This window comes from Stenella coeruleoalba (genome assembly GCF_951394435.1).
Source record: "Stenella coeruleoalba genome assembly, chromosome: 15".
NCBI lineage: Eukaryota > Metazoa > Chordata > Mammalia > Artiodactyla > Delphinidae > Stenella > Stenella coeruleoalba.
This window is the reverse complement of record NC_137161.1, coordinates 303,103-315,617: the sequence shown is the minus strand read 5'-3', so window position 1 is coordinate 315,617 and position 12,515 is coordinate 303,103. Positions and strand designations below refer to the sequence as shown.

General features: G+C 66.3%; 1 protein-coding gene across 1 annotated transcript; it reads right to left on the bottom strand.

Annotated features, from left to right (window-relative positions):
* Positions 1-3,011: 3,011 nt before the first annotated feature.
* NPBWR2 (neuropeptides B and W receptor 2) lies at positions 3,012-4,003 on the bottom strand (the record flags this gene model as incomplete). The annotated part of the gene is given in 4 exon segments (XM_079944590.1): positions 3,012-3,074; positions 3,078-3,312; positions 3,314-3,733; positions 3,735-4,003. Coding segments are annotated over 4 exon segments (987 nt in total).
* Between the last annotated feature and the right edge of the window lie 8,512 nt (positions 4,004-12,515).

The following is a 12,515-nucleotide window of genomic DNA, read 5'->3' as shown; positions in this document are numbered from 1 at the left end:
TCCCCGTCCTCTGCAGACACACCAGGATGAAGACAGCCGACATTTACATCTGTAGCTTGGCCCCGGCGGGCCCGGCGGACACTTTGGTGCTGCCGACACTGCCCTTCCAGGGCACAGATGTCCTCCTGGGCTTCTGGCCATTTGGGAACGCCCTGTGCAAGATGGTCAGTGGCAGTTAGCACGGGGGGAGGCAGCGGGGTCCTGGCGGAGGAGGCGGCTCAGGGTGGGCTCCGGGCTGCCAACCAGGCCGAACCCACAGCGAGCGTCTGCGCTCGTCCCCGTCCAGGCAGGGCTGAGGGGCAGGCCAGCAGCCCGCGGGACCTCGGAAGCGGACCACGGCTCGTCCTCTCCACCTGCACCCAGACCTCTCCTCGGCTCCCACCTCCGACACCGCCCCCTGCCTCCAGCCCCGCCCCGCCCCCACCTCCACGCCCCACCGCTCCGACCCGGCCCCCAGCCTGCATCGCCACCTCGCCCCCTGCCCCTTTCCGTGCCCCAATCCCCGCCCCCGCCCAACCCCCACCAGCTGGGCTCGGTCAAGTCTCCCGGCTTCGCTGAGCCTTGGTTTCCCCGCCTGCCTGCGCAGAAGGGACGCCGAACCTTCCTCACGGGGTAGTGGGGGAGGCCGGGCGGGGGAGGGTCAGCGGATCGGTCAGCGGATCAGCGGGGAAGCTGCGGGCTCGCCTGGCGCTCTGGACTTTGCCCACCAGGGGCGCTGTGGCCCGCGGGAGGCTGCGCCCAGGGGCCGCGCCGGGTGGTGCGGGGCCGGGGTCCGGGCCACGGCGAGGGGATTTGGGGAGTGGAAGGAGACGGCCAGTTCTCTCTGGGCCCAGAAGCCCAGGGCATGGGGACACTCCCTCCCCGTTCCCCAGTCCATCTCCGGAGGCACGGTGGAGGGGGGGGGGTGCGTTTTCCCCGGGGTCCACAACTCACTCGGGCAGGATCCCGGTGAGGGCTCTCCTCTCCCCCCAACCTTGGCTGGCCCATGTCTCCCCCACCCTTGGTGTGTCGCGGGCCCTGCGTGAAGACCCTCCCTCCCATCGGGTGTGGACCGCCTGGCTGGGCCTGCCCCTGCTCGGCCCCCACCATGGACCCCAGTGCGAGACGGTGGCTCCCGTTGCTGGGCTGTGTGTGGGGCGGGGGCCACCCCAGGGGATAAAAAGTGTGCGGTCCGTTGAGGAGGCTTGGTTGGCACCTCCCGTGCTAGGGAGATGTTCTGCAGGGGACGGGGTGGGAGACCCTTGCTCGGCCCGGCGTTCCCGTGGGCTTCCGGCTGACACAGCCCCGCCCCCGCTGCTGCGCACTCACGCCACGCGCGCTCACGCCACGCGCGCTCACGCCACGCGCACTCACGCCTCGCTTCGGCCCAGCTGGGGTCTTAGCTGGGGTGTGGGAGCCGCAACTTCTTCTCTCGAGGAGCTCGCACGGCGCAGGATGAACGCTGACGAGGTAATCACGGCTGCTGCTTGGAGAGGTGTGACTGCAACACAGTGAGAGAGCGGATCGGGAACGGCTAGTTCTTCGTGGGGGAGGCTGGGTGCTAGTGGCGGTTTGAGAAGTGGCCACAGCCCCTGAGTGTGGGTGGGACTTGGGGACTCGCTTCTAAGGAACAGAAAGCAGAATGGCTTCCCAGGTAGGCCTTAAAGGTGTGGAGGTTTCCGCCTGGCTCTCTCGGCTGCTGCCCTGTGGGCTCGCTGCCACCCCTGGAGGATGCCCGAGCAGCCTGTGGACAGCCCGCAGGGCCAGGAACCGAGGCCTCCGGCCAGTGGCCACGAGAGGAAGCGGCTCCTCCAGCCCCGGTGTGGCCTTCAGGTGATTGGGACCTCGGCTGAAGTCCTGCCTGCAATGTCATGAGAGACCCTGAGCTGCAGCCAGCCGAGAGCTGCTGGAAGGTTCCTGACCCACAAGGGTTGTGAACTAGTAAATGTTCTGAGCTGCTAATTTTGGGGGAGGGTTTTATACAGTAATAGCTTACTAATACCATGTGGTCAGAAAGATAACAGGACGGAGGTAGCCTCTGAGTTGTTTCAGGCTGAGAGAGGGAAGGGGAGAGGGGCGTGGGTCCGAGCTCTTCCACGTGACCGGGTGGGGGGGAGGCGGCCATGCAGCCTGGGGGCCACCTCACCGGGTGGCGAAAGGTGTGTCCTGCTTGCCAGCGGGACAGACTGACTAGAGCCGTGTCACAAGGACTAAAACCAACCTGGGGCCCCATAAGCCTCGCAGGGTTATCGGGTGCCGGGCAGGTGACTTACGGAACGGCAGGGCTGGAGCTCCAGGCCTGGAAGCAGCTGAGAGCCGTGGGGCCAAGAGTGCGGAGCCTGGCCGAGGCCCACCAAAGCCGTCTTCAGGGACTCGTGGCAGAAATGGTCTCTGAGCAGCCAGCCCCTTAGTGTCCCCACCCCACCCCCAGGTGGAGCCCCTGCTGGCAGAGTCTAGGCCCCCGGCCACACCTCAGGGGGGAAGGGGTCCAGGTGCCAGCCTGTCTAAGTGACAGGTGCCCTCCAGAGGTCCTGGCAGAAGGGCCCTGGGTCCTATAGCAGGACATGGGAGGGGACCACAGGCATCGGCATGAAGGGCACAAGGGGCATGGGGTGCTCGAGGGAGCCTGAGCCCTGCTGAGGGAGCCAGGAGGGGACACGGGCACAGGCCTCCTGGCGGGACGCCACCTGAGTTTTGGGCTGTGAGAGCGCGCTTCATGGCCTCCTTTGATGTGCGCCTTGGCTCTTACAGCGACACCTGGCTTTGTTGCCCCAGGTGCCCCCCAGGACGTCTGTTGTGCCAGGACCATCTGCCTGGGTCGGCGGGACCTGAATCCCTGCAGCTGGCCACCCAAGGGCTGTCTAGGAGGCAGAGACGGGGGGGTCCATGGCCGCCTCTGCGGGCTTGGTGGCCAGCCTTCGTGGGGCTTTCTCTTTCTGTCTGGAGAAAATCGTGATGGGATGTGAACAAGTGGGGTGCTGCCCTAAAGGAGCAGAGCTTTCTACGGTTGCGTGGCCGCGAGGGAGGGGTGCCTATGCCCCTGGGCACTGGAACGTGGCACAGAGGCGCTTCCAGAAGCTGTGGTCCGGGAAAGCCTAGAGGACGGGGTTGAGGCAGGAGCTGGTGTAGCCGAGGCTGGTGACGACATAGGAGATGATGATGACCAGTGGCGTCTGGGGCAGGTCTGTGGTCAGGGCCACGACTGAGGCCAGGTGGAAGGGCGTCCAGCAGAGCAGGCCCACGGCCAGCACAGCCAGGACCTGGAGACTCACCTTCCGCTTGGCCTTGTCCAGAGCCTTGGCTCCGGAGTGGAGCCGCAGGGCCTGCAGCCTCCACGTAGAGAACATAGAGGGTGCCCGTGGGCACCGCCAAGCCCAGCACCGGCGTGTAGATGCTGATTGCCTGGAACCAGGCCCGCTCAGGCCGTGGGCAGCTCAGCCCGCAGCTCGTGACCTGTAGCTCATTGCCGTAGACCCCGGCGAAGGTGAAGAAGGGCAGCATTGTGACAGTGACACACAGCCAGGTGCACAGGCTGGGGGTCTCAGCCCCGCGGAGAGTGTGCCGGGGCGTGCGGCGGGGCCGCACCATGGCTGGCACCACCAGGTAGCGGTCCATGCTCATGGCGGCCGGGAAGTAGACGCTGGAGAAGATGTTGCAGCGGTCGGTGGCCAGCACCAGCTTGCAGAGCAGCTCCCCAACGGGCCAGCGCTGCAGCACGTGCTCGATGTTGGTGGGCAGCACCGGTGTGAAGAGTCGTCGCGATGGCCAGGTTCAGGGTGAACGCGTGGGTCACCGTCTTCATCCTGGGTGCTCTCAGGATCACACAGATGGCGGCCGCGTTGCCCGTTAGCCGCACGGCGCAGATAGCAGCGTACACCACTGGCAGGAACACGTGAAGAGCCGGCAGCGGCTCAGGGAGTGTGACGCTGTGTCTGGTGCCGTTGTCCCGAGAGAGGCCGGCGCCCGTTGTGCCTGGCAAGGGGAAGCCTCGGCTGTCCGGGCTCTCCGGCCCCGTGGCCTCCATCGTGAGGCAGGACCGATAATGGTTTGTGCCCTGGGCAGGTGGGAGGTGCTTCCGAGCTGGGAATCTGGGCAGGGGCCTCCTTGGGCTGGATTCTGAGAAAGAAACGACCAGAAACTCCGGGACCTGGCTGTCAGCTTAGAATGGGAGCCGCCTCAAGTTCTCTGGCAGAAGTTGTGGCCACTTTGCCGGGATTCATGGCGTCTCTCTCCATCCACCCCTTTCCAGTGGCAGGAGAGAGCGTGGCGGAGCGCATGGGCACCTCCTCCTGGGTAGCACTTCCGGCTGGTTGGGTTCCTCCCCCAAGGCCCCCTCCTCTTGCAGAGAGCAGCTGCCAGCTACCCTTCTGGGAAGGGAGGGCTTGGACCTGCCCCCCCCCCCCCGCCCCCAGCCCCTGTCCCGGCCACACCCCAAAGCACAAGCTACGTAAGTCAAGACAGTCCCTTTGAAAATGCACCTCCCATCACACTCCTGGCCCCCTTGGAATCGGGAGGCCTGGAGCAGTGCCCTCCCAGTCACGCTGCAGACCCTCTGCGTGTGGCCACCGGCACTTTTCCTCACTGACCTGTCTGGAGACACATGGCCAGAAGTTGGTGGCCTGGGTGACATGTGGTGGTGGCCAGCTCAGGCGGCCTCAGGGGTGGAGGGGGGAGGTGTGGCCCCCGCCGATGGGCCTCCTGCCAGCGTCCCAGTCCGTCCTTAACCACCTGGGGGACTTTTAGAACCTGCTCGCTGGCAGCCTCAGAGGGAGCTGGCTTCCCGAAGAGTCTCCAGCCTCGTGGCAGCGCTGCTACGTGCCAGGAGGTGGCGGGGCCGGGGGTGGCGGTGTCCCCTGGCTGACACCGCCAGGAGCCCTGGGCTGCGAGCGCTGCTGGCTCTGGGAGACCGAGGGCGGCAAGCCTTGGCCAGGGGCTCCAGCTGTCCACCAGGGCCGAGCCTTCGTCCAGTGGGCTGCCCCCAGGTGGGACCCCTACTCCCCCGGTCCCCCAAGAACCCCGTGCTTCCAAGTGGTCTCTACATACCGGCTTTTGTTTCTGGTGTGAGGTGGGGACGGGGGGCACCGGGGCTAGAACTTTCCTCGGGATCTCACGGTCCCACGTGGGCTACATGGGCTTCACAGCTTTGTATGAGGTGATTCTCTTTGAGAAGCAGAGAGAAGGTGACCAGCTGGGCCTGGGAGGGAGGGAGCCGCCCTCTGGTCTGGGTGGGGCAAGTTCTGGACTGGTCATTGGTGCCCCAGCCTGAGACCCACCGGGGCCAGGGGATGGGTGGTCAGTGAGTGTGAGGGGAGGCCCCTGCATCTGGGTCTGACTTTCGTGATTTGGGGGTGTTCGTGCATGGGGAGGGGTGCTGGGTCAGGTCCCAGCTCCTGGACACCAGAGACAGGACAGAGAGAGGCTCAGGCCTGGCGTATGGGCCGCCCGTTCCCCTTGACCATGTGGCCTACGTGTGAGCCAGCGTGCAGGCTGGCCTGGGGGGTGAATGGCTGACCACTGCCCTGGTGCTGGGCCGGTAGGGAGTGGCCCAGGCCTCCTGTCGCTCAGCTGCTGTCCTGGGGTGGGGCAGGGCTCACCTCTCTGGGCCTGGTTGTGGGTCTCCCGCGGGACGGGTGCCGGGGGTCCCTATCTCCTGAGTGCCTTGGGGGGGGCCCAGGGCTCCGTCTGCCTGCCAGCCAGCGCGTGACCGACCGGCGCCCCCCGAGCGTGGGCCTGTGATCGGGGCTCCTCGCCCTCATGCCCCTCCTGCTCGTTGCCCCAGCTCAGCAGGACGCCACATGCCACCCCAAACTTGCTCTGGGCCCGGCTGCTCTAGGCAGGGCTCCCCTCAAGCCCCGGGAGGAGCAGGCGGTGTCAGAATGACAGGAAACTTCCCGGCGGTTTCCCAGCACGGCCCTGGCTTCCTCTGAGGCAAGCCGTGAGGCGGGGTCCCTGCTCACCCCACCAGTGTCTGGCAGGGTCTGGGGCTCCGAGCCCCTCTCGGCCTGATCTCTGCTCTCCTGAGTCTGTCCTGGGGGCTGCTGGCTCCCCACCCGGCCCGTCCCGTCTGAGGGGGCTGGGGGTGGAAGCTGAGAGGATGGGGGCCCCGGGGCAGCAGGGGTTGTGGGTGCTGAGCAGGGGGTGCTGGGCCTGCAGGTGTGGGGACCCTCGCGCCGGCTCAGCGGCGGGGGCGCCTCAGCCTCTGCTCTCTGGCCCCCGGGGCAGCAGGGGTTGTGGGTGCTGAGCAGGGGGTGCTGGGCCTGCAGGTGTGGGGACCCTCGCGCCGGCTCAGCGGCGGGGGCGCCTCAGCCTCTGCTCTCTGGCCCCCGGGGCAGCAGGGGCTTTGTCTGCACGTGGGTTGGGTATTGGTGCGCTTGTCGTCCTGGGGAGATGAGCTCCATTTTCAGAAGTGAATCGGCTGTTTCCAACCAGCCTGTGAGGGCGTTCAGGCTGTAGAGAGAGAGGTGGGGGCCGCAGGGGAGGGGCGAGACCTCTGCCTGGTCTCCAGGGGCTGGGGGCTGGGGCCTGCGCAATGGGAGCCCGTGGGAGTCTGCGCGGTGTGAGTGTGAGTGCGCGCGCCGGGCGCGCGCTCTGTGCAGCCGCTTGGGGCGGGGCGGGGGCTCGGGGGAAGCAGGTCCTGGCGGTGAGCCTCCCTCCCCACCCCTGCGCAGGGAGGAGGGAGAAGGCAGGGGGGGAGTGCGCCGCCCTGACCCAGCCCAGTGTGGCTGGTGGGCAGGGAGACCGGAGACAGCGCCGTGGCTGGTGGGCAGGGAGACCGGAGACAGCGTCAAGCCATAGGCAAGCTCAGTGGAGCGTCTTTCACAGCTGTGTGTGACTCACCTGGTGTGGCAACCACCTTCCACCTGAACTCGATGGTCGTGTCTCACACACACACGCACGTGCACACATCACACAGATGCGCGCGGCAGAGCACGCACTTGCGCAGACAGGCGCACACACACGCGGGCACGGGCGGATGCGTGCACCCCTGCGTGCCTCTGTGTGTGCTTTGGCCACCAGGCCCGTCGCCTCTCTTGCTCTCCTCCTCAGGCCTCGGAAGATAGCCCTGAAGGGTAAGTGCTGCCTCTAAGTAGGTAGTTGGGAGGCTTAGCTCGCTGAGAAGAGACAGGTGATTCAGAGCGCATGTCCAGGGGAGCAGAGAGAGAACTCTGTTTGTAAAAGCCAGAAGGCCCGTTTCAAACCTAGCCATTCGGACCCCTGGCCCTGCCACCCGGCACCCAGCTGCCCCTCTCTCTCCTTCAGCACCAGTGGCACTGAGCTGTCCCCAGGGGCAGGTCATGGCTTGGGGGTTCTTGACGGCTCCTGATCGCCCTGGGCTCAGGGCCGCTGAGAGAGGCCTGGGGCAGCCAGCCCGGGGTCCCACAGGGACTCTGCTGCTCAGCCAGTTCCGGAATATCCCAGCCCTGGGCCCGGAGTCACTTGTCTGCTCTGCAAGTGTTTGTCTAGGAAAAGAGCAGTGAACAAAGAGGGGGGAACTCCTGCTTTCCTAGGGCCGCCCCTCTACCGGGGGAGGTGGGAAACAACATGGGAAGCGCCAGGTGCATCGCAAGGTTTAGCCGGAGGTCGGGGGCTCTAGGGGGAAGGAAGCAGAGAGCCATCTGTCCATCAACAGGGTGGTCCTGTGGAGACGGCGATGCTCGTGCTGAAACCAAGGAGACGGGAGGCCTGGCAGGTGTGTGGGGCACGGCCACGGGAGAGGAAGGAGCTTGGTCCGCCCTTCTAGGGACGCGGGCTCTGGCCTTCCTGAGGGTTTTGAGGAGGGGAGCGTGGGTCGGCCAGGTCCTTAGGCCAAGAGGGTCAGAGGGGTGTGGGGTGCGGGGAGCAGGGCGCCTCGGCAGGAGCCCTGGCCTGGGGGCTGGGAGGGGCGGGAAGGTTGGAGGTCAGGATGGAGTAGAGTCCAAACCCGTCCAAGGCCTTCGGGATGTGGGGCTTTGAGGGGCAGCCTGGGCGGGAGGCTGGGTGCCCTGAGGCCCCCTGGCCTGCCCTGCCCACGCGCCCCCTCCCCATGCTGAGAAGCAGGAAGCACGGAGGAGGTGCCTGTCTCCCCTGGGCACCAGCTCTTCTCAGCCTCGGAGGGTTGTTAAGCCAGTTACCAGAGGACTCCCTCTCCCCTCCCCAGGAATAGGCAGGGTGGGGGTAGTAAGGCCCTGTCCCCTCCTTCCTGCCCAGATGCCAGCCACCACGATCAGCCCTGCTGGGCCCGACGGGGGAGCTTCACGGAGGCGCCCCTGCCCTGAGCGAGCCTGGGGCCTGTCTCCTGGGAGGTCTTCGTGCCCATGGCGTACTTGTGGACTGGCCCTCTGGTCAGCAGAGCACAGGCAGCACTGGGAGGGAGGGAGCCAGTAACTCTGTGCCTCAGGCGGGAGGGGTCACAGGCACGACTGGGCCCTCGGACAAGCACGTGGGTGGGGGGAGTGTGTATGCATGCGGGGCAGCAGAGCGCTCAGAGACACACCCAGCAAGGGAGCATCCGTGAGCGCTGCTTCCGGGTCTGTCCATGAATTCATTTTTGTCTTTAAAATTAATTAATTAATTTATTTATTTTGGGCCGTGTTGGGTGTGCGTCGCTGCGCGCGGGCTTTTCTCTAGTTGCGGCGAGCGGGGGCTGCTCTTCCTGGCGGTGCGCGGACTTCTCACTGCAGTGGCTTTTCTTGTTGTGGAGCATGGGCTCTAGGCGCACAGGCTTCAGTAGTTGTGGCTCGTGGGCTCAGTAGTTGTGGCTCGCGGGCTCTGGAGTGCAGGCTCAGCAGTTGTGGCACACGGGCTCAGTAGTTGTGGCTCGCGGGCTCTGGAGTGCAGGCTCAGTAGTTGTGGCATGCGGGCTTCAGTAGTTGTGGCTCATGGGCTCAGTAGTTGTGGCTCACGGGCTCTAGAGCGCAGGCTCAGTAGTTGTGGCGCATGGGCTTAGTTGCTCCGCGGCACGCGGGATCTTCCTGGACCAGGGCTCGAACCCGTGTCCCCTGCATTGGCAGGCGGATTCTCAACCACTGCGCCACCAGGGAAGTCCCTGTCCGTGCATTCTTACTGAAGGTTGGTGGGCAGGCGGGGCTGGTTCATGCTCGAGTCAACTCCTGCGGAGTCCTGAGTCGGACGGGAGGCCAGGCCTCCCTGTGGCCCTGGAGGGGGCGGTGTTTGTCCCTCCACGTGGCCTCAGGGCCACACAGCTCAGCTGGGCCCCGTGGGTCTGGGATGCTCCGGAGGCCAGATTCGCTGACCTTGGACCAAGCTCTCTGTCCGTGGGACGCGGAGGACAGACCAAGCTGGCAGCCGGTGGGGCCGGGGTGATGGGGCCTCTGGTCTTGCTTGTTCCCTCCCCCTTCCCACCTGCCTGGCGCCAACCCCAAGCTCAGAGGGTGCAGCCTGGCCTGAGCCCGCGGCAGAAGCCGAGGACAGCACGCACATGCCCCCCTTCCCCGCCCGCCCCCCGCAGACCCTAGTGCCCTGCCCTCCCTCCCCAGCGTTTGCATGACCCTCCCGGTTCATTCCAGATTGTGCACGGTGGCGTCCTGCCTGCTGCCTTTCGATCCATTTGGGTTGGAGTGGGCGCTGTCCAGCCCGGTCACTGAGAGACTGGGCCTCCGCAGGGGAAGGCTGGGCTCGGGTGAGCGGCCATCCCTCGCTGGGGCATCTGTGATGGGGGAGGTGGCCAGGGCAGGCCGGGAGCCCCGTGGTCACATGCTTGATACACAGGTGCGGTGAACACGTGTGTGTTTCAGGTGCTTCCCCTCAGGCTGACACGTGCACATGTGTCTTGTTAACGCGCCTCTGGGCCCCCTCAAGTCTGCACGGGCAGCACCCCGCCGCCCTGCTGTGTCTTGTCTGCGTGCCCAAGGCTCTCCCACGAGGCTCAGAACCCCGGGCACTGTCCACCGCCAGGCCTTCTCCGTGGCCGCTGGGGTCCTGCTGTGGGTGACCCCTGGGGAGGCCTGGTGTCTGCAGGGCTGAGGGCCCTGCAGGACCCGATGCTGGGAGGGCTTCTGTGGCAGGAGTGCCGATCGGCATGTGGGGGTCTGCGAGGGGCCATGCCTAGGGCTGGGGAGACGGTACAGGGGGCCAGTGCCGGGGAGGGGGCCCGGGGAGGCGGCATCCTGGGCTCTGAGCAGGGCTGGGCGTTGGCTGCACAAGCGAATACCTGGAGGACGGGTGCCACCAGGACCAGAGGGAAGCACCCTCAGCTCGGGGACCCGGGTCTCCTAATGGTGGGGCTGCCCTGGACGTCCCCCCACCCCTTGGCCCTGTGCTCACATGTGCTCTGCTGGTGCACATGACAGACAGTGATGCCTCTCTGTGTGCCCGGCCCGGGGTGGGGAGCCTCTGTCCAGGGCTCGTGGGAGGACCATTTTGTTGTCACCCTGGCAGCGGTCAGGAGAGGGGGCTGGACCCACCGGCCCAGTGAGGACTGCGGCTCTACCCAGCCTAGAGCCTTTGGCTTGGGGTGGGGTAGGGGCTTCTGCCTGAGGGACTGAGCTGGCTGGAACTGGGAGTGATGACTCGGGTCTAGAAGCCCTTTGTCCTGGCCCTTATGGTCGTGTGTCCCGTGGGACACACATCTCTCCTCTCTGCCCGACCCTCCACGGAGCCCTGGGCTGGGGTCTGGGACCATCCTGTCACCACCGCCGTGTGCTCAGCCCTGGGCTCTTCCTCCGTGCTCAGGAATGGCAGGTGGTGGGAGCTTCCAGCAGGAGAGGAAGACCTGGCAGGACCAGGTTTTCAACGTCTGGAGCTTCCCCGGCAGGCCTCCCGCAGCTGTGGGTGTGGAGGTCGTGAGGGCGGCTCTCCGGGGCCCAGGTGAGGCCTGGGGCCTGGGCGGAGCTCAGATTTCCTTGCCTGGGACCTCGGCCCCCACCTGGCTCCAGACTGTGGGTCGCAGTGGGGAGGGAGGGACAGCCCCGCTGGCCCGGTTGGCCTGGCCTGCTGGGTCCTACAGCATCTGTGGGGAGAGTCCAGCTGCATAGGCCCTGGGCACCGTTTTTTTGGTGCTGGGGGAGGACAGAGGTTTGAATCCAGACAGGACACTCCCCTCACCTCGCCCACCACAATTTTAGCTTCCGTTGGCGTCATCCGGGAACGCAGGGGAGGGTGGGAAGGTGGCACGCGTGCGTGGGGACGTTGCCTGCGCAGACAGCTCCTTCGTGCCGTGGTGGTGGACTTGGCAGTGGTGGAGAGGAGGTCAGAGGCTGGACTGCGCGAGGGTGTCTTGGGAGGGGCCGACGTGGGCTGGGAGGGCCCCTGAGGGGAGATCGGGGTCAGCAGGGGCTGTGGGCAGGGAGTCCATGGCTCCCCCTCGGAGCAGAGCAGAGCCCAGACCAGCCTGGGCATGGAGGAAGTGGTGGACGTGTGGCGGTGTCAGCCAGGACCCGGCTGCCTGGGGGCCTCTTGCCCCGGGCAGGGCCACCTTCTTGTGCCCAGAGGCCCTGCAGGTACTTCATGGGCTTCTTCTCTATGTCCTTGCTGGACTGAGGCCCGGAGTGTGGTCGCTGTGTCCTCAGAACCGCGTCTGGAGCCAGGACCTGTGTGTCTTTCCTTCCCGGGCCTCTTGGTGCTCCAGGCACTGCTGGGTCCGGAGGAGGCTGTGGGCCCCCCACCCAGCCCTGGTGAGTCAGCAGCAGGGCCAGTTCCCACCCGCCCCGGCCCATGTGTGGGTGCTCCTGTCACCATGGCAACCCTGTCCCAACAGGTCTCATTGAGGGACATTTCCCGGTGTCCACTTCGTGTCCCCTCGAGAGCCTCTCTGCCCGTGACCCTGTGACCTCCAATGTCCCCTTTTTGGGAAGGCGGGTGGCCGGCCCTCCCAGTTTACCTGTGACTGTCCACGTTTCCGCACTGAACGTCCACGTTCCAGGAAACGCCTTGGTCCTGGACAAACCACTTACCAGCGGGGGCCTGTCTGGGGAGGGAGGGGGCGTGAGAGGATGCTGCCCCCCAGGGGAGGCTGCCTGGTGTGGCCAGGCCTGGGCTCGGCCAGAAGACAACCCCTGTCCCCCATTTCCACCCAGGCCTGAGGCACCTCTGCTGATCCCCTTGGTCTGTCTCCTCTGGTTTCAATGCCTGCTGGGTACCAGGCACTGGCGGAGCCCTGGCACATCCGCGCTTTCTCCATCCCACGGTGACCCAGGAGGCAGGGCTGCTCTGGCCCCACTTCACAGGCGACAGCAGGAGGCTCTGGTGGGGGGTCCCCTGGCAGGTGCCATCCTTGAGCAACAGGCGGGTGTCGCTCCCGAGGGAGCTGCCGCCGTCAGCAGTGTCCGTGGGCGGACGCCCAGGGGCTGGCCCCGGTGCCAACCCCCGCGGCGCGCTCAGGAGCCTGGCAGACGCTGGAGCGGCTGGAGACTCCGAGCCCGGCTTCCTTCCCAGGGTGGAGGAGTGTGGGCTTGAGTAGAGCTGGCACTCGTGCTGTGGCGACAGGTGTCACCTGAGGTCTGCCCACACCTCCAGGCGGCGGTCGGGAGTGCGGGTCTGGAGCCAGCTCTGCCCTTGCCGTTGAGGACCCAGGGTGAGGCACTCAGCACCTCTGAGCC